General features: G+C 36.9%; 1 protein-coding gene across 6 annotated transcripts in view; it reads right to left on the reverse strand.

The window, feature by feature from the left end:
* Positions 1-22,733, reverse strand: part of TRPM7 (transient receptor potential cation channel subfamily M member 7) — a 120,169-nt gene that overhangs the window by 56,600 nt on the left and 40,836 nt on the right. For 5 of the 6 annotated variants that reach the window (XM_045395448.3, XM_045395447.3, XM_065547925.2 and 2 more), the window contains exons 6-13: positions 21,697-21,821; positions 20,019-20,190; positions 17,015-17,189; positions 15,513-15,636; positions 14,027-14,099; positions 10,751-10,851; positions 6,772-6,906; positions 1,969-2,022 (exon numbers count right to left, since the gene is read on the reverse strand). In XM_045395448.3, the coding sequence (XP_045251383.2) occupies positions 1,969-2,022; positions 6,772-6,906; positions 10,751-10,851; positions 14,027-14,099; positions 15,513-15,636; positions 17,015-17,189; positions 20,019-20,190; positions 21,697-21,821 (959 nt within the window). The remainder of the gene's footprint in view (positions 1-1,968; positions 2,023-6,771; positions 6,907-10,750; positions 10,852-14,026; positions 14,100-15,512; positions 15,637-17,014; positions 17,190-20,018; positions 20,191-21,696; positions 21,822-22,733) is intronic. The other variant, XM_045395449.3, reaches the window with a different exon arrangement.

Consider the following 22,733-nt stretch of genomic DNA (forward strand, 5'->3'; position numbering starts at 1 on the left):
CACCGTACTCCAGCCTGGGCAAGAAAGGGCAAAACTTCATTTCCAAAAAAAAATTTTTTTAATATAAAATGTCTCGGTTCTTCCTATGGGATAGTTTAGTATTAAATCAGTTACAAAATAATGAAAATGAAAACAGAAAATGACATTTTTAAAAAACATCCTCAAGGCTGTTAAAAATGACATTTCTAATGTCATTCTTTTTTCTTAAGACAGGGCCTTGATGTGTACCCAGACTGGAGTACAGTGGCTCAATGACAGCTCACTGCGGGCTCAAGTGATCCTCCCTCAGTGCCCCCCACACCCCCACCAATCATTTGGGACTTACAGGCAGGTGACAACATGCCAGGCTAATTTTTAATTTTTTTGTAGAGACAAGGTCTCGCTTTGTTGCCCAGGCTGGTCTCGAACACTTTCTCTCTGGCGATCCTCCCACCTCAGACTACCAAAGTGCTGGTATTACGGGTATGAGCCACCAGGCCTGGCCTTCGATGTGTTTAATAATGCACTCATATTAAGTAGCAAATAAAAGCTGAAATAAATAATTCTAAACAAAATTTAAGTTTAGAAACTTAGAAGATATTTTAACCAAATAAATATAAATACTATTTTATCAAGGAAAACAAAACTGTATTGAACACCAATATAAATGGCTATAAAAGTGGTGATAAATGTTTAAAACTTTTAGTTCACAAACAATCCTGATAGGAGAGAAGAGGAATAAGGGTACATCAATTTAGTGGCCACAGAACAGCCTGAGATCATGAGAGTGTTATACATTCATCACTACCAATACTAGATTTTGTTTTACTTTTAAAAATGTTAAAGCGATTTATATATATTTAGGGTTACAAGTATAGATTTCTTACATGCATGTGTTATGTAGTGGTGAAGACTAGGCTTTCAGTGTACCTATTACCTGAATGGAGAATAGTGTACCCACAGGTAAACTGTTCAACCCTCACCCCCCAACCCAACCTCCCACCTTTTGTTAAGTCTCCAGTGTCTATCATTCCACTCTGTGTCCACAGGTACCCATTGTTTAGCTCCAACTTATAAGTGAAAACGTGGTATTTGACTAAGTTATTTCACTTAGGATAATGAACCTCTAGTTCCATTCACATTGCCACAAAGGACATGATTTCATTCTTTTGTATGGCTGAGTAGAAACACTACATTTTTTTTTAAGGGGAGAGAGCTTTTCAGTATTTCTACTGGCAATTTTTTTTAAGGGGAGAGAGCTTTTCAGCATTTTTACTGGCAAAGTCTGCCATTAAGATCATGACCCTGTCCTCAATTTCCTTATTCAGTATCCTTTACATTCGGACAATTTGCTAAGGAACAAATTTCTGCTGAAGATAGAGGAAAAAAGATACATTCTATCAACAGTCTTTCTTTTATGAACCAATGAGCTTTATACATCATATTCTATCTTGGATGACCAGAAGCTCAATAGCTTTTTTTTTTTTTTTTTTTTTTTTAAGACAGAGTCTCACTCTGTTCCCAGGCTGGAATGCAATGGCAAGATCATGGCTCATGGCAGCCTCCACCTCCTGGCCTCAAGCGATCCTCCCACCTCAGCCTCCCGAGTAGCTGGTACTACAGGTGTGCACCACCATGCCCAGGTAATTTTTTTAACTTTTTGTAGAGATGTGATTTCAGCATGCTGCCCAGGCTGGTCTCGAACTCCTGGGCTCAAGCAATCCACCAGTCTCAACCTGCCGAAATGCTGGGATTACAGGTTTGAGCCTCCCATGCCTGGCAGTGGTCTTAATTTCATAAATTCTCTTTTTTTCTTGTTTTCTGATACATTATGCTCTTTACTCCTCTCTTACCACAAATTCAGCCCATATTTTATCTTGTTCTGTAAACTAATTTTATTGGTATTTCCAAATACTTTGAAAAAAAAAAAGATGAAATATAAATGATTTTTTAAAATAACATTTTTCAAAAGCAAAAATAATCTTTTACCTGTTTGACGTCTCGAACAAGATGAAACAGCATTGGATTAGTTGGACCTTGTTTCTTTAGGGAGAAAAAGTTACAGCAAACTATTATTTTTCTTCTAAAATAATTTAAAGTTTACAGGATTTTTGAGAACCTCCTTATATAAATTACACTGTTTTGGAGTTATTTCCTTAAGTTCTATTCATAAAGTAGAACAACAAAGAATTGTCACGTTTACTGCCAAAAAACAAATAATCTTAGAGTATCACTAAAATGATATTCTTTTTTGTTTCATAAAAGTCATGTCAACACTGCAACTTTACAACTGTACCTTAAATTTAAATTTACATTTATTTCATTGATAATGGCGCTGTACAATACCTTTCTTCTTGTTAAAATGTCTGTTCCTCTGTTCCATCACTAATAAAGTCATATTGAGACTTTAAATATTTTGAGTAACAAGTCTTTTAACATAAGCTTGTCCAACCTGTAGCCCACGGGCTGCATACAGCCCAAGAAGGCTTTGAATGCGGCCCAGCACAAATTTGTAAACTTTCCTAAAACATTGAGTTTTTTTCCAATTTTTTTTTTTTAAGCTCATCAGCTATCATTAGTATATTTTATGTATGGCCCAAGACAATTCTTCTTCCAATGTGGCTCAGGAAAGCCAAAAGATTGGACATCCCTGATTTAACATTTATATATGCCATAATTTTGCCATTATCTTACTTCTCTTAATATATAATGTTAGAGTGGACTAATCGCAAGTTCCACCTTTCTAGTAATCTCATTTTGATGGCAGTCTGTATTTTGAAAAAATAGCCAAATATCTATTCTCCTCGACCAAGAAGGAAGTAAATGGCTCAAAAAGACCTGAGGTAGTCATTTGACCCGTCTGAAATTTAATGCAATGAATTCCAGGTGACACAAATCAAGAGACTTCTAAATACTTTAAATCCTATTGTTTAAAAGAATTATCAAATGGGATTTAATGCCACCCGTGTATTGATATTTTATATGATAAGTTATTATAGTAATCAACTCAATCTACTTTTTTATTTCGATCACATCTACTTTGTAAAATGTTTTAAAATTTAACTGGGTGCACCTACCATTATTTCTTTATTTTTTTGAGATGGAATCTCGCTCTGTCGCCCAGGCTGGACTGCAGAGGTGCAATCTCGGCTCACTGCAAGCTCCGCCTCCTGGGTTCACGCCATTCTCCTGCCTCAGTCTCCCAAGTAGCTGGGACTACAGGTGCCCGCTGCTACCATGCCCTGCTAACTTTTTTGTATTTTCAGTAGAGACAGGGTTTCACTGTGTTAGCCAGGATGGTCTCCTGCCTCAGCCTCCCAAAGTGCTGGGATTACAGGCGTGAGCTACCGCACCCGGCCATCTACCATTATTTCTTTGGAGAAAAAGTTATTTTCTTTTATATTCCTGGCTTTCAAATTCTATATAATATCTAAGATGACTACAATTGACATTGCATATAAATTATACTTTACTTTGCTCTGTCTTCTTTTTACAATATTTATTTAGGGCCGGGCACGGTGGCTCAAGCCTGTAATCTCAGCACTTTGGGAGGCCGAGGCGGGTGGATCACCTGAGGTTGGGAGTTCGAGACCAGCCTGACCAACACAGAGAAACCCCGTCTCTACTGAAAAAACACAAAATTAGCCCAGTGTGGTGGCGCATGCCTGTAATCCCACCTACTCGGGAGGCTGAGGCAGAAGAATCGCTTGAACCCGGGAGGCGGAGGTTGTGGTGAGCCGAGATCACGCCACTGTGCTCCAGCCTGGGCAACAAGAGTGAAACTCCATCCCCCAAAAAATAAAAAATTTTTAAAAAAAACAACAACAATATTTATTTAGTCTATCCACTCAGGGGCTAAGTTCTCTCTGCCAATTCTCCCCCACAGGTTAACTTTTTAAAATAAGAGTTTCTTCTAAGTTAGTAAGAAGCATCCCATATTTTGGGAGTATTGGGGAATTTCACTGCATTTTTCTCCAACGGTATATAATCATATACAAAGGCACTTAGAATTTTTTAAATTCTATTTTATCCTACTCTATTAAATGTTTATCCATTAAAAATAAACTGTTAGTAAATAATAAATGTACTTTAACATAGTAATTCTCAAAGTGTGACCTGGGGACACCTGAGGCCCCCATGATTCCTTTGGGAGTTCCATGAGATCAAGACTTTTTTTCCTAATCATATTAAAATTGTATTTGTATTGTTTCATTCTTATTCTCTCCGTGTTTGGTGAAGTTTTCCAGAAGCTTTCTGATGTGTGATATTGTGAGATTAAATTCAGAAGCAAATATGAGAATCCAGCTGCTTTTATAAGGCTAGACTTTAAAGACATTTGCAAAAATGTTTTCCTCTCCTCAGCAATTTTTCTGTTTTCTTTAAAAATAAAAACATAGCAGGCTGGGCGCGGTGGCTCATGCCTGTAATCCCAGCACTTTGGCAGGTCGAGGCGGGTGGATCACCTTAGATCAGGAGTTCAAGACCAGCCTGGCCAACATGATGAAACCTCATCACTACTAAAAACACAAAAATTAGCCGGGTGTGGTGGTGGGCATCTCTAATCCTAGCTACTTGGGAGGCTGAGGCAGGAGAACCACTTGAATCTGGGACGTGGAGGTTGCAGTGAGCTGAGATTGTGCCATTGCACTCCAGCCTGGATGACGAGAGCAAAACTCCGTCTCAAAAAAAAAAATAAAAATAAAAACGTATCAGGCAGAAGGTGCTAATTTAAGAAAAAAGAAATACAAGTAACAAATATTTATGTTAACATGGGATAAGGTTAGAAATTTTAAGTAAACATAATTGCTACTTTAATAAAAACAAATATTTTTTAAAACTCGCATTTTTACATTCTAAAATACCAACACACATAAACAAAACCTCTTTAGAAAAGCTCTCTGAAGTTCTTGATAATTTTAATGTAAAGGAACCCTGAAATTAAAAAGTTTGAGAATCACTACTTTATCATGTTGCAAGCCCTTAAATGTTTTAAAACTTCATCAATAATTGATGCTAAAAGTAACTACAGTATTTTCTTAAGACCTTTGAGTTACATAATTTAAAAATTACTTGCCTTGCTAATGGGATCAATGTTTATTTTTATTATTTTACACTGCTTTATATTTCAGGGATAAACCTTACTACAGCACAATGAATAATCCTTTTAATTTTTACATCTATCCACTAGGGACAGTAAAATGTCAACAAAGTTCAATGCAAATGTGCTATGCACTATTAAAAGAAAATAATGGAGGCTGGGCCTGGTGGCTCATGCCTGTAATCCCAGAACTTTGGGAGGCTGAGGCAGGCAGATCACCTGAAGCTGGGAGTTCAAGACCAGCCTGGTCAACATGGTAAAACCCCATTTCTACTAAAAATACAAAAATTAGCTGGGCATGGTGGCGCACACCTGTAATCTCAGCTACTCAGGAGGCTGAGGCAGGAAAATTGCTTGAACCCGGGAGGCAGAGGTTGCAGTGAGCCCAGATCGTGCCACTGCACTCCAGCCTGGGCGACAGAGTGAGATTCTGTCTCAAAAAAAGAAAAAAATGGGAGAAAATAAGATATAATACCTACTTTAAAGAAATTTACAATCCAAAGGGAAAGACCTAATAATTGTACTTAACTATGCCATCAAGCTTCATGGAACCAGTGGCATGCATTTGAGCTAAGTTCTGAGCAATGAACAACATTTCAATAAACGGGTTATTAGTTGGAAGCAAAACAGACCAGCACTGTGAAAACAGCAAATGCTTTTTTAAAAAAAGTTTGTATTTTTGGCTGGGTGCTGTGGCTCATGCCTGTAATCCCAGCGCTTTGGGAGACTGAGGCAGGCAGATTATGAGGTCAAGAGACCAAGACCATCCTGGCCAACATGGTGAAACGTCGACTGTACTAAAAATACAAAAATTAGCTGGGTGTGGTGGCACATGCCTGTAGTCCCAGCTACTTGGGAGGCTGAGGCAGGAGAATCACTTGAAACAGGGAGGTGGAGTTTGCAGAGAGCCAAGATGGCGCCACTGCACTCCAGCCTGGCGACAGAGCGAGACTCCATCTAATAAAAAAAAAAAAAAAGTTTTTATTTTTAGTAAATAGTAGGTAGACATTTACCATCTTATTGCCGCCGTTCCCCTCTCCCCCAGGATTTGGGGAGCAATAAAAAGGCCAAGTGAGAAAAGTAGCTGGGGCAATATATGAAGATCTTTGAAAATCAAGTTAAGGATTTGGGTAGTAAATTCATATTCATCAGAAAACCACTAAGAAGGGTAGTATATCTTCAATGCTAATGATAATAAAAACTTGGAATAAAATGAGAAAGTCTTTGTGACAAGAATAATAAGTTTTCAGGAGTCCTTTACCAAAAAAATGAAAACAGTATGTAAGCTAAAAGGGGTATACCATGAGGTCAAACAATGAATGTAAAAAAAGAGCAAAAAGCAATGCATAATTCCTCCATTAGACAACAGAGTCAAAAGAAACATAATCACCCTATAATTAAGAAGTTGATCCTATAGTTTTAAAAAGGGGTGAGGGGAGGGAAAGGGAGACAGATAGGAAAGAGAGGTAGGCTTAATAGCCCTATGTGAGTATGGTGACAGGAAATGGGTTCTAAAAACAAGGAAAGGGTTTCAGACTGTAATACAACCAATCCATACTAAGACTGGCTATAATTTTTTCATATAACCGAGGAAGACATTAAGGGTTTTATCAATAGGAACAGCTATATTCAAGTAAAGTAACATTTCCCAAAAGATAAAATGTAGTCAATAAAGAATTTTAACGTAGACTTACAGTGTTGTAAAGTTCTTCCAGTCTTGGAATGGTAAGGAATTTATGCATGCTTACTCCATTTTCAATAAGAAGTTTTACAAATGCAACTCTATCCATTACAAGAGCATCAAGCATAGCTTGTTCCAAGGATCCAACCTAGGAGTATCAAATTTAATAAGTATATAGTTCACATATTCTAATTATACAAACACTTTTAAATGTTAAGTCCTTAGGATTTATATTTAATTTGTTCCCAACAGTTTTAGAACAAAATTAGAAAGATGCAACACAGTAAAAAGCTAGTAAGACTTTAGGTGTTGAGGGAATGGATTAAAAGACCTCTCTAGAACAACATTTCTTAAAGAATATTCCACAAACACTACTTCTGTAGGAGAATAAATGTTACATGGGGGAAAAAACAGAATCCATCATCAATTAAATCTCGGGAAAGAATACCTTAAAGCAATGCTCTCGGTGTTTAGGGAAGGTTTTGTGGTAAGGATTATTTCAATAATTGAGTGCTGTTACTAACATTTAATGGGTAGGGTCAAGGGACATCAGAAATCAAGCAATATGCTGGAGAATTCTACTCAGAAACTATCCCGCATCCCACACAACTTTTTATTATCCTGTTAGATGTTCATGAGTGAAAAACCAGTAATTCTGCCTTACAAATGAACACTAAGTATTTCATCATGGTTTTTGTTCTACAATGAATTTTCCAAAAATACAACCACCAGATAAGTCAGGCAAGATTGTACTTAGTTTTCTTCAGAACTTTAAAAGAAATCATTCATCATTAGGGAAAAGAAATCACTTGACAGCAGTACAACTTATGTCATTTGTGCTTAATATAACACATCTGTATCATTCAGCATTTGTAGCAGTCCTTTATATATTAAAGCCTATTTTATAGACTTCAACAGACTTTCAAATCAAATACTGGTAAATCAGTAGACACACAAAATGTAGGTATTTCACTGAGTTTTATTAATATTGTTTTAATATAGTCTGTATATTTTTTAATATTTTGTATATTTCTGTGTATTTTTAAAAATTTAGTACCACATTACTAAAAACATCTTTGTGGCAAAAATCAATACAAAACCACTGGTTTTTTAACCCATTATTTTCCAATCTTATTCTATCTTCAGAGGTTTAACACACAACTACACAACTTCTCTAGAGGAACTTGTATTACTATTTCTTTCTCCAATCTATCTTCAATTTACATCACCTAGCAAGGATATAGTCTTCATGATATTTTCAGTATATACTTTCCATTTTTTCAGATGGGGTCTCATTCTGTCACCCAGTGGCACAATCATAGCTCACTGCAGCCTCAAACTCAGGGGTTCCAGGGATGTTCCCACCTCAGCCTCCCGCGTAGCTAAGAACTACAGGTGTGCACCCCTGTACCTGCCTTTTTTCTTTTTCTTTTATTTTTTTAAATAGGGACAGGTCTCAAACTCCTGGCCTCAAGTGATCTTCCTACCTCAGCCTCCCACAGTACTGGAATTAAGAGGCATGAGCCACCACACCTAGGCCTATTTTAAGTATATACTGATGAAATGTATGCCTTTTACATGATGGCATTTAAAGATACAAGGTATGTTTTCTGTGACATTTTTCAATATTCAATTCTGTCACAAGGAAAATATTTTCACATGCTTAAAAATAAGGCCCGATTTCCAAGAAAATAATACTTATTAGTTTTCTCTACATTAATAGGCTGTAGTTTATCATGGCATGTTACTACTATTTTACTTCAGATTATTTCCTTCTTTCTCTTATCACATACAAATAATCCTGATGTTATTACTTATTCTAACAGTAATATTCTAACATTATTCTAGTGCCCACTTGATCTTTCTTTGTCCTACACTTGCAAAGGATGTTTATCTGTTCCCCAGGATATTTAAGTTACCAACAACATACTTGTATTAGTATGTATAACTGCAGCATTTACACTCATTATAACTGCAGGCATCTGACTCAGTATGTGTTTTATATTGCCAATCTTGAACATTTGTATACTGAAATATTTATTTTTTATTATAAATCATTTTTTCTGTCTTATTACAGTTAGGGCATTATACATATATTCTTAATTTATGTAATTATGACATTTCACTTTAGTAGAATAAAAGGAGATATAACAAAAGTATTGTTTTTAAAACAAGAACATTCTATCTGTGTTTATAATCACTGCCCTAGAACAAAAACTTAATTTTCATATCTGAGGGGAAAAAAGAGACCATTTAAAAAAAAAAGTGTCTGCTTTGTAAGGAGCATTTCCTCAATCACTCAATGCATACTGAACTCCTGGCAAGTAAGAAGAAAAAAGAAAAATAACTGTTTTGCAAATTCTAAGTTTAGCAAGAAGCACAAAATCAAATAGGTAACATTATGCAGAAGAAATCCATCAGACAAACCACATATACACAGAAGATAAATGCTTCATCCAAGCCTTTACATCTGAGGAGAACAAAATCCAGTGAAATTATTCAAGGGAAAAATAAGGTTGGTTATAGTCATCACCACAAATGATTAACATTAATTTTTTTCCTCTGTAGTCCTGCAAGAGGAGAAGTGACTAAATAAACTGTTTTTTTATTGCTATATAGGAAATACACTTCCATGGTTAAAAAAAAAAAATCAAACACTACAAAATGGTATAAAATAAAATTTTCTCTCCTCCAGCCCCCATCTCTCCAAGATGAATCCTATGTTAACAGTTTTAGAAAGGTACTGTTACTACACAGTACATGTAGATATGCATGAATGTTTGTACATTCATAAGGAGAATTTGCCACAATTAAGATCATACTGTGCATACTTTTCTGCAATTTGCTGTTTATATTTACTATGTGGACAAAAAGGATCTAGTTCATCCTCTGTAAAGGCTGGTAATACTTCAAGGTACAGATGAACATTTAATCTGCCCAGCCTCCTATTGATTCAGACATGTAACAAAATTTTAAGTGATTACTACATACCAAGCTGTCAATACAATAGTAAACAAAACGGAAAAATATTCTTGCCCTCAGAAAGTTTACTTTCTAGGAGAAAGACAAACAAACAATAAATAATAGCTACATTATATGGTTTGTCAGATGGCGACAAAAGTTAGGAAAAAATAGCAGGGAAGAATGCTGGTTTAGGGGGATGCTATTAAAATAGGGTGGACAGAGGAAATCCAAAGAGGAGACATTTGGTTAGAGGCCAGAAAGATAGGAGGAATTAAGCCCACGTGGGTATCTAGGGAAGAATGTTAAGATAGAGAGACAGGCAAGTACAAAGCCTAGAGATAGGAGCATGCTTGATATGTTCAAAGAAGAGCAAGAATGCCAACAAGGTTAGATAAAAAAGAGCAAAGCGGATAGTAGTAGCATGTAAGGCTCTGGATTATGCTCTGAGTAAATGGAATGTGATTCATCTCCTGTTCGTAAAAGGACAGCAAGTATGAGAGAAGTGAAACCAAAAAGTATGCTACTGAAATAACACAAAAGAAGGATGATGATAGACTAGACCAGGATGATAAAATTAGGTATTTTGAAAGTAGATCTGACAAGATTTACAGATGGAATTGGATTGGAATACATGAGAAAGAGAAAAGTAAAACACTAAAGATTCTCATCTTAGAAACTAGGAAGAAGTTGTTCCCATTTAGTAGGATGAGGAAGATTAAAAAAAGAATAGGTCTAAACATCAGGGGGAATGCTAGAATGGATTCTCTTGTATACAGAGCATGAGTTCCAAAGCTTCTTTCAGTTCTAAGATTCTTAGAGATCTATATACTCTATAAAAAAATAAGGTTTTATCTAGAGGCATATATTAAATCCTAAACTGGATCGGAATGGTGTAGAAATACTTAGCTAAACTATTTTCGAACTATTGGCAGAAAAGTAAAATGTCAAGTCAGTTCACAGTTCCCGGAAATACTTTTTTATTACTTAGTGTAATTTAATTGTATTGTGTATGTAGATTATTTACATACCAGCCACTGCTGTCCATAAACAAATACATGATTTTTGGCAATGTCAACTCTATCCCATGCCAATGTAAGGATAAGCTGGTCAAATGCAGATGCATTAGTACCTAATCGAATAAAGAAAATAGTTGACAGGTTCAATTAATTTATCTCCATTAAAAGGTGAACACTTTTTTTTTTTAAAGAGATGGGGTCTTGGTCTGTTGCTCAGGATAAACTGCAAAGGTGATCATGGCTCACTGCAGCCTCAAATTCCTGGGTTCAAGTGTACCTCCCACCTTAGCTTCTGAGTAGCTGAGACTACAGATGAGCACCACCACACCCAGCTAATTTTTTAACTTTATGTAGAGACAGAGTCTTACTTGTTGACCAGGCAGGTCTCAAACTCCCGGCCTCAAGTGATCCTGCCACTTGGGCCTCCCAATATGCTGGGATTACAAGTGTGAGCCACAGTGCCCAGCACGAACACTTATGACATCTCCCCACCATTCTTTAGTTAACTTACACAGCTGGTGTCAGCCACCATTCAGAAGTAGCCTGCCTCAGAGAGATAAGATAAGCCCCAGGGTTAAGAACTTTACCTTTCCAACTATAAACAACATATTCCCATTCATTGCAAACATTTAGAAATGCAGAAAAATGAGAAGAAAACAAAGATGAACTGTTTCTATCACAGAGAGAGCACTATCAGGATTTTGAAAACAGCCTGTCAGGTACTTTTCTGTGCATATACAAGCTCATACATAAACTTTCCATTTTTTATTCAAAAATGGGTTCATACTACAAAAGTGTTCAGTAGCTTGCTTTATGTACCTGGATATCATACCTTGGTTCTTCTTAAAATTATATATAAATCTACCTTATATATACTTAGGTGAGCCACAATTTATTTAACAAATACTTCAAATGGTAGATATTCAAATTATTTTGAATTTTTTGCTGAGTATGTTTTTGTGCACATGCTTGAATATTCAAATAGGATGATATTCTAGAAGTCAAATTACTAGGTACAAGGATATATACTTCAAGGTTTTTGATATACTCCAAAATACTTCAGATCGCTTCTACCATCCACCAGGGGAGGGGTATAACCATAATCATTTCTCCATGTGCCATGGAGAGGGGAGTTTCCTTCTTTTCTTTTCTTTTTTGAGACCGGGTCTCTCCCTGTTGTCCAGGCTAGAGTGCAGTGGCGTGGGCTTGGTTCACTGCAACCTCTGCCTCCTGGGCTCAACTGACCCTCCCACCTCAGCCTCACTCAAGTAGCTGGGACCACTGGTGCATGGCACCACACCAGGCTAATTTTTGTATTTTTTGTAGAGACAGGGTTTTGCCAAATTGCCCAGACTGATCTCAAACTCCTGGGCTCAAGGGATCTGCTTATCTCAGCCTCCCCAAAATGTATTACTGTAACATTGGCCATCCTTCCATATTTTCTCTAAGTATTTGGATTCCTCTATTAATTATCTATTACATAAGTTCTGACCCATTTTTCCACGAGGTAGTCATCTTTCTCTTATTAATTTTTAACAGCTCTTTTTGATCCCTCCACTTCAACATTTCTCTTCCTTAGTTTCCTCATCTATAAAATGAGTAAAACCACAGGAAATCTGACTCGTAGGAATAAAATGAGATAATGTAAACCACTTAAATATAGTGGTTAATACACAGAAAGGTACATGGTAAATAATTAATGAATATGGTACTTTCTTTATAACCTTTTTATTTATTTATTTATTTTTCTGAGACACAGTTTCACTCTGTCACCCAGGCTGTAGTGCAGTGGTGTGATCCTGGCTCACTGCAACCTCTGCCTCCCAGGTTCAAGTGATTCTTATGCCTCAGCCTCCAGAGTAGCTGGGACTAAAGGCTCCCACTACCACCCCCGGCTAATTTTTGTATTATTAGTAGAGACGAGGTTTTGCCATGTTGGCCAGGCTGATCTTGAACTCCTGACCTCAAGTGATTCACCTGCCTCAGTCTCCCAAATTGCTGGGATCACAGGTGTGAGTCAGCGGACGCAGCCTTATTTATTTTTATGCAATCCCATTTATTATTTTTTTTTCCTTTTTGGTTTCTAGGTTTCCTATCACTTGTGATCTCTTGATACCACAATCCCAGATGATATAAATATATTTTATCACAGTATTTTAAAAATGCTTAATGTATTGGCAATTTATTATGGTCTAATATGCAAGAAAATTCTTGTAAATAAAAGGACAGTATCCTCTTAATGTGATGGGTTCCTGGCACATCACTCTACACTAACTTTCAGGTAGATAGATGGGATACTGTCTTAGTTCCTAATTTCTGAGAAAATATTTCACTATAATGTTGTTATATCTGTTGGATGTCTTTGGGGAGACAATGAGAGGATCAGTGTGTGTGTGCGCTTCAATCCCTTAGTCCTAGAAGATACCACTAGTTTTCAAACTTTCCCTTCATAATGAAGACAGCATGTTTTAAAATTCTATCTTTAAATTCTATCAACTAATGCTTTATAACCTTTAAACACTTATTTTTCAGCTGATTAAGAAAGTGACACATTTTTATTTATTTTTAGAGACAAGGTCTTGGTCTCACCCAGGCTGGAGTGCAGTGGTGTGATGATGGCTCACTGTAACCTCAAACCCTAGGCTCAAGCAATCCTTCCGCTTCAGCCTCCTGAACAGCTTAGACTACAGAGTGTACACCACCATGCCCAGCTAATTTTTGTTTGTTGTGAGATAGGGTCTTGCTCTGTTGCCCAGACTGGAGTACAGTGGCATGATCACAGCTCACTGCAGCCTCAACCTTCCAGGCTCAAGTGATTCCACCTCAACCTCCCAAGTAGCTGGGACTACAGGCACATGCCACCATGCCCAGGTAATTTTTAAATTTTTTGTAGAGATGGGTCTATCTTGTCTAGGCTGGTCTTAAACTCCTGGCCTCAAGTGATCCTCCTGCTTTGGCTCCCAAAGTGTTGGGATCACAGGTGTGCGCCACCGTGCCTGGCTCAGGATGTTAGACATTCTTAATAGGACTATTAAATAGGTTTGGTGGCATAAACCTTGCTAAAAACTTTTATTTTTTAAATTCTACAAGATTAAATCAAAAGTTACTTTACTGCCAAGGAAACCAACATTGTATTTTTCACAAAGAAAAATGACTGAAAATTCACTTTGCAAGTAGTTAGCCATGTTAAAAGTTTCTATATTTTACATACATACACATATACACACACACATCCATACAAGAAATAAATAAAAGGTTTTACAAATAAAAAAGTTCTTAGAGGCTTACCTTTAAGCAGTGCAGTAAGTATTGCTACATCTATATCTTGATGTTCATCTGACCCAATATGGAAAACAGTGATCTATTTAAAGATAAATTCATAATATTATGCCTTTATATTTTTAAAACAAAGGCATCATAAGACCCAGTAATATCAAACTCTATTGGGGGGGGGGGCAAAATATATATATATACATCTAGGAATCTATGTATTATGCATACATAAACATACATACACATAATATATTTATGTATCCAGTTAGTAACTTTATTTCAACCAAAAAAACCAAAAAATTTAAAAAACTTTATCATTTACCAAATAAAATGGCAAAAATACTAAAAATATTTGGTTTCATATGATATTCTGATCTATCTTATGGCCCTTACTAGAGTAAGAAATTTAGGGGCTGAGGCTATAGATTCTTTATCAGGGTAAATAAATCCTACAGTTACTTCCACAGAATGAACATTTACATGTTCACATAATGTATGTATTCTTGAAAGATAAATGTTTGTTTTGGTCAATCTTTTTACTGTAAATGTCTTTAAATTACTTGAAACACAGCACCATTTCAGAAATTGTAATTTAATAACATTTTTCATAAAGTGAAAGATGGTCAGGCCCATGGCTCATGCTTGTAATCCCAGCAATTTGGGAGGCCAAGGTGGGTGGATCACCTGAGGTTAGGAATTTGAGACCAACCTGGCCAACACAGTGAAACACTGTCTCTAGGGAAAATACAAAAATTAGCCAGGCATGATGGTGTATGCCTGTAGTCCCAGCTACTTGGGAGGCTGAGGAGGGAGAGAATCGCTTGCACCCGGGAGCCGGAGGTTGCAGTGAGCTGAGATTGCACCACAGCACTCCAGCTTGAGCAATGGAGCAAGACTCTTGTCTCAAAAAACCAAAAACCAAAAACCAAACAAACAAAAAAAACAAAGAAAAGAAAGTGAAACATTATTATAACCCCAATACAAAATTTTTGGTCAACTTTATTTCATAGTTTACAAAAACTTGCAATGAAAAATACAGCAAATCAAATCATGTTATATATCTATTTATAGGCTTGCTAAAAAATTTTATCTCTGAAAACTTAAGCCCATGTTTACATGACTGAAACAAAGCAGCACTGACCTTTAATTTAATAGGCTTAAGCACATTAAAAAATTTTTTTCCAAATATTTTATTACAGAAACCATAAACAACTCTTTATAGTTCTTCGTTGGTACCGAACATTACCTGTTGAGACCTAGTTACTTTTCCTAAAACTTTCCCTAAAACAGAAGCACAAATACACAGTCTCAATACCGTATAAAAAACTACAGGCCTCCTTCTATGATACCTCTCAACTTGGAACAGACCAATAAATGACATATTTTTACGGTTAATAAAGATTTCAAAGTTTAAAATCCAAATAAAAACAAACGTATTTCACCAATTTAGAATGTATTTTGAATGAAAGAAAAAAAGGCCTATCTGCTGAAATCCACTCACAAGCTCCTTTCTTTTCATGCACTCCATCAGTGTTTGAAATAAATGAACTGCTTCATTCTGGCCAAAGTTAAATGTTTTTTTGATAGTGGAAATAATATCAGGCTCTGCTGCATCAGGAAGATTCCTGGAATAAAAGGAAACATAATTCACTGATTTCATCTTCCATTATTTGTAAGATCAATATGAAGTACAGGTAGATTCATGTAAGACCTTTGAAAACAATGCATTAATATTACATACTTCACCTTGGGTGGGATTATTTTCTCTTTCATGAGACTCCCAACACAAATCTTAGAAGGAAAATAAATGAAATGGAGTGATTTTTCTCTTTGAATTACTTTGTGAATTTTATCAAAAAGTGTATGTGGCAATATCAGTACTCACATAAGATATTGTATAAAAATAATCTGAAGATATTATGATGTATAAACTAGTATTCCACCACGATGTTCTTAAACATAGGCACTCACATCTTTCTTTTTTGAATATTTAATACATTTTCATGGCTCAAAAATATAGTAGAAAATATAAAATGCTAAAATATTAAAATTAATAGTGAAAGTCTCCTTCCCACTGTCTTTCATCTGCCCAGTTCTATCCCAACTATTTTCAGGAATCATTTACTTATATAACTTTCCAAGATATCTTTCTGCATATACAAATAATTATCCTCTCTCCTTTTATTCTATATAAAAAGTGGCACAATATATATGCTTCTCTACATCTTCCTTTTTGCATGTACATATTTTGGTAATCTCCTCAAAACCATCCTTACTCAGCTGTAAACCATTTCTTTGTATAGATACACCATAACTAATCTAGTTTTCTCATGTTCTATTTTGTTTCAATCTTTTACAAAGAATCCCGTAACAAGTAGCTTTATACATATATTATTTCACAGATGTACACCTGTAGGAACAAATCCCAGAAATGAAACTACTAGATTAAAAGATAAGTGCCTCTAGATCTTACAAAATTGTGTTCCATGAAGATGGTTTTATTTTAATTTCTTCCAATAACATATGAGTCAGGCTATTTCCTCAACGCTTAACAAAGTATTGTATTAAACTTAAAATTTTCATGTTCACAAAACACAGGAAGGAATCCAACGCCGTATTCTAAATACCACAAGCCATTTTAATAAATTAATTAAAATGGGCCAGGCACGGTGGCTCATGCCTGTAATCCCAGCACTTTGGGAGGCTGAGGTGGGTGGATCACTTGAGGTCAGGAGTTCAAGACTAGCCTGGCCAAGACAGTGAAACCCCATCTCTACTAAAAAAAAAATACAAAAATTAGCCAGATGTGGTGGTTCATGCATGTAATCCCAGCTACTTGGGAGGCTGTGGCAGGAGAATCGCTTAAACCTGGGAGGCGGAGGTTGTAGTATACCAAGACTGCACCATTGCACTCCACCCAGGCTGGGAGATAGAGCAAGACTTCATATCATAAATAAATTAAATAAATAAATAAAATAAATTAAAATGTTGTCATACACTTACCCTCCTTCTTCTGTTTGTTTATGAATATATGCTAGTAGATCTGCAGCTCTGCCTGTTCCTTCACATACAACTACTGGAACAGGGGGGCTTTCCTGAAGGTATTCAAGAACTGTGAGGATAACATTTGGCCCACCCTCAAATATAAGTGCCACCACAGGGACACCTTGGCCAATCCCTAAAAAGAGCAAAGTTAAATTAAAAAATTATTTCATCACAAGCAAGTTTCTTTCCAAGAAAAAAAATTAGGCAAAATACAGTACTCTAATTTCAGATTTTACTGAAAAAAAAAAATTAAAAAGTAAAAACATAATTTCTAAGACTATGTTGACTTGACTTTAAGCACACCACTTGATATCAGTTCACATATTAAATAATGAATACTTTGTCACTATCTTAAAGGTTGTTCTCTAAATGACAAAAATAGAAAATCCAATATATAATAGACATCAAATAATGTATATATTCACTACTTAAAAGTAAAAATTTGTTTTCCATATTTTATTGAGCTCTTGACAAGAAATGTAAAACACTAATTTTTTAGTTTGCTTTTTAATACATTAGTTGAACTTCTAACATGGATTTTTATTCATTTTAAAAACATATATTTCTGATTCCAAATGAGACATTAAAATAGAAATTAATGACAGTCTTGGCCAGGTGCGGTGGCTCATGCCCGTAATCCCAGCACTTCAGGAGGCCAAAGCAGGCAGATCACAAGGTCAGGAGATCCAGACCATCCTGCTAACACGGTGAAACCCTGTCTCTACTAAAAATACAAAAAATTAGCCAGGCGTGGTGGCACACGCCTGTAGTCCCAGCTACTCGGGAGGCTGAGGCAGGAGAATCACCTGAACCCAGGAGGCAGAGGCTGCAGTGAGCCAAGATCATGCCACTGTACTCCAGTCCGGGGACAGAGTGAGACTCCATCACACAAATAAATAAGTAAGTAAATAAAATTAATGACTTTCCCAAACACCATATGAAAGGTTTGTAAAAAAGAAAAAAGAAATGGCTCATGTCTGTAATCCTAGCACTTTGGAAGGCCAAGACGGGCAGATCATGAGGTCAGGAGATGGAGACCATCCTGGCTAACTTGGTGAAACTCCATTTATACTAAAAATACAAAAAAGTAGCCAGGCATAGTGGCAAGCGCCTGAAGTCCCAGCTAGTCGGGAGGCTGAGGCAGGAGAATCACTTGAACCCAGGAGGCGAAGGTTGCAGTGAGCTGAGATCGGGCTGCTGTACTCCAGCCTGGGCGACAGAGCAAGACCATCTCAAAAAACAAAAAAAAAAGGACGGCTGGGTGCAGTGGCTCATGCCTGTAATTCCAGCACTTCAGGAGGCCGAGGCGGGCGGATCATGAGGTCAGGCGATCAAGAACAGTCTGGCCAACATAGTGAAACCCCCTCTCTATCAACAATACAAAAAATTAGCTGGGCATGGCGGCGAGTGCCTGTAATCCTAGCTACTCTGGAGCCTGGGGCACAAGAATCGCTTGAACCCAGGAGGCGGAGGTTGCAGTGAGCTGAGATCGGGCCACTGCACAACAGCCAAGGCAACAGTGCAAGACTCTTAACTCAAAAAAAAAAAATTAAAAATTAAAGAAGAAATTGATGACAGTATTACATAACTGGAACTGATCAATAAAATTCCAAGATCTCTAGAAGAGCAACAGAAAAAAATTAGTGAAGAATACAAATTTTTGCTTTTACAGTAACTTGTGGTGCACTGAGAAAAAGAAAAAAACAAAAGGTAGCTATAGGACTATAAACAATTCTTAACTTTTTTTTTTTTTTTTTTTTTTGGGATGGAGTCTTGCTCTGTCACCCAGGCTGGAATTCAGTGACGTGATCTCAGCTCACTGCAGCCTCCGCCTACTGGACTCAAACAATTCTCCTGTCTCAGCCTCCCAAGAAGCTGGGACTACAAGCGCACACCACCATGCCCGGCTAATTTTTGTATTTCTAGGAGAGACAGGGTTTCACCACATTGGTCAGGCTGGTCTAGCACTCCCGACCTCAGGTAATCTACCCACCTCGGCCGCTCAAAGTGCTGTGATTATAGGCGTGAGCCACCATGCCCAGCCCATTCTTAACTTTTAGCAAAAGCTTTGACTCCTCCATAATCTATAAACACTGTTCTGTAGTTTTTAAATTTCTATTTCACTTTGTCACAGAGCTCAACTTCTTGGGGTTCTTAGGTTACAAATTTTCCTTTATTTGAAATAAAAATGTAGATGTTGAACCAGAAAATTCAGACATAGTTAGAAAGAAAAATCAGTCCCAGGAATACAATTTTTAAGACACATTTAGCCAAACAGTGATACTCATTTTAAGCTGATTTATTTCTTTCAGTGATTTTTTTCCCTTTTAGTTTTCAATTTTGAATTTCACAGCCATGTATTGGACTAAATCACACATTAAGAATATTTATGGGCCAGGCGTAGTGGCTCACGTCTGTAATCCCAGCACTTTGGGAAGCCGAGATGGGCAGATCATGAAGTCAGGAGATGAAGACCATCCTGGCTAACACAGTGAAACCCCATCTCTACTAAAAATACAAAAAATTAGCCAGGCGTGGAGGCGGGTACCTGTAGTCCCAGCTACTCCGGAGGCTGAGGCAGGAGAATGGCGTGAACCTGGGAGACGGAGCTTGCAGTGAGCCAAGATCACGCCACTGTACTCCAGCCTGGGCGACAGAGCAAGACTCCGTCTCAAAAAACAAAAAAAGGAATATTTATGAATTCCTTGGGCTGAAATGGAATTGCAATAACAGAACTTTCAATGAACCTTTTTTGGTTTTAGCCTTGATAACCGAGTACCCAATTTTGACCTCTTTTCCTTGGTCTTATCATTTTGTCTAAGATCAACCACTGTTGGTTGTTTCGCATGTTATCTTGCTATGTAAGAAAAAGCACTTCAAAGAACATTCCACCTTCTTTGAATTTAGCTATTAGTACAGCCCAGAACAATTTCAACAGTAACAAATTTATGAATTCACTTACTAGCATGAATTCTTTGCTGATTAATAGTTTTTTCAAGTTCTCTTCTCAGTCTGACTTCTGCCCCATACTTTCCAACAGTGCCATCATCCACCAATATGAAATGGGAATGTAGATTATTCAAAACATTCAACTTGCTCAGGGGGTTCAGTAAGGTTTGATAAGGAGCAACCACCTAAACAATAGCAAACAAAGGAGTTGGTGAGCAGGATTAAATACAATATGATGTAAAATAAATTTTGAAATAATCCGTAAAGACAAGTAAGAAGTAAAATTCTATTTTACATGCAGAAATACGAAATCACAGAGAATGTATCAAAAAGCATAAGCTATTAAGCAGCTGAAGATTAATCAATAAGGGGTTGAAATATGTGATTACATCTTGACCCATACTGCGGAATTATGTATTTCATCATCACACGCAAAGACAGAAGCAGTAAATAAGTAAATAGTGCAAAGAAACTATTATCAGATTAGTAAGTGAATAAACTACAATATATAAAAGATATTGTGGCCAGGCACAGTGACCCATGCCTGTAATCGCAGCACTTTGGGAGGCCGAGGCGGGTGGATTATCTGAGGTCAGGAATTCAAGACCAGCCTGGCCAACATGGTGAAACCCCGTCTCCACTAAAACTACAAAAATTAGCCAGGCGTAGTGGCGGGTGCCTGTAATCCTAGCTACTCAGGAGGCTGAGGCAGGAGAATCACTTGAATCCAGAAGGTGGAGGTTGCAGTGAGCTCAGATTTCAGCCTGGGCAACAAGAGCAAAACTCCATCTCAAAAAAAAAAAAAAAAAAAAAAAGACACAGTAAAAAACAATAAAATGTCAGTCATATTTTAGCCATGAGTAGACTCTTTAAAACTGACATCAGAAATTTAATAACACTTGAAAGTGATCATTATAATTCAGTAATTGTATGTATGTATGTATGTATGTATGTATGTATGCAAGCATGCATGTATGAGATGGAGTTATGTTTTGTCACCTAGGCTGGAATGCAGTGGGGCAATCTCGGCTCACTGCAACCTCTGCCTCCCAGTTTCAAGCAATTCTCCCGCCTCAGCCTCCCAAGTAGCCAGGTGGCAAAGACCACCACATCCAGTTAATTTTTGTATTTGTAGTAGAGATGGGGTTTCACCATGTTGGCCAGGCTGGTCTCGAACTCCTGATCTCCAGCGATTGGCCCACCTCGGCCTCCAAAGTGCTGGGATTACACGCATGAGCCACTGCACCCAGCCAGTAATTCTTTTTAAGTCTTGATAAATATCTATAACCAATTCACAAGTCTTTAACCTATTCAAACAAAACAGTAGGCTTTAACTCCTATTCCCTATTCTTAGTGAGAATAAAATTATTTCTCATGTCACATAGTCATTAAAAATTTAATTACAAAGACTAGCATATATGGAAAATGTGAAATAATTTTATACATAAAAGACTGAAAGCAAAATGTGCCAACACTATAACAGCATTTATATTTATGAACTTATTTATAGTTATGAATTATTTATCTTTATTCATTTTCAAAAAAATCAGAAGTAAACCTCAGGAAAATACCTTTTAAACTTAATTTGAAAAGTATAATATAATCATGAATATTTTAAACTGGCACTATTCTTACTATAATTTTGTTTATATATAATTTCAAACATAAGAAATTTTTAAAATAATTCTTACATCTCTCCCAACAAGATCATTTCTGTTTTCAATCACTCCCCATGGAGCTATTCCGATAGTGCAAATCTTTCGAGATGATCTGGAAGCATGTTCTTTGAGGGCATCTCCAACATGTTTTGCCACACCTGCTCATAAAAAAAGTTTACTCATTTTGTTTTTTTATTTTCTTAAAGACAGGGTCACCCAGGAAACAGTGCAGTGGTGCAATGACGGCTCACTGCAGCCTCAAACTCCTGGACTCAAGCGATCCTCCCTTGTGAGCCTCCCCAGTAGGTGGGACTATAGGTGCATGCTAAGACAGTCGGCTAATTTTTTTTTTTTTGGTAGAGACAGGCAGGTCTTGAACTCTTGGGCTCATGCCTCAGCCTCCCAAAGTTCTGGGATTACAGTCTTTATTGTGTTCAGAACAACCCTGTGCTCAATCTGTAACACTGTAATATGTGATATATTTCTTTACACATACAAGATATAAGGCAACAAAGTCACAACAAACTTAAAACAAGGTCATAGCCAAACATACGAAAGAATACACAAGGACCAAAAAGGAACAAAAACCACTAAATCCCACAATATCAAATCACTACAAATGCCAGAAACACATACAACACTAACTGTTTTAATGTTAGTAGGTCTAGTCCATTTTTGCATTTCTCCTCTAAGTAACAGTAGGTTTTTTATTACTGCTCTACACATCATTTAGAAAAAATTAAGAATGCAGCTCCGTGACACAGGACCATATGCAAAACACACACACACACACAATAAACAATGACAAAAGTCTACTTCGGTCAAAAATGAGAGAGAAAAGTATAAAAGGCAGTTCCAAAGAGCATATAACTCCTCATTATCACTTCTTGTTTTTTAGGGAGGGAGTCAGGGTCTCACTCTATTGCCCAGGCTGGACTGTAGTGGTGTGATCATGGCTTGGCTCACTGCAACCTTAACCTCCTGGGCTCAAGTAATACTCCCACCTCAGCCTCCCAAGTAGCTAGGATGGTAGGCACATACCACCATGCCTGGCTAATATTTTTTTTTTT

Source organism: Macaca fascicularis, chromosome 7 (genome assembly GCF_037993035.2).
Source record: "Macaca fascicularis isolate 582-1 chromosome 7, T2T-MFA8v1.1".
In the NCBI taxonomy this organism is placed as follows: Eukaryota; Metazoa; Chordata; class Mammalia; order Primates; family Cercopithecidae; genus Macaca; species Macaca fascicularis.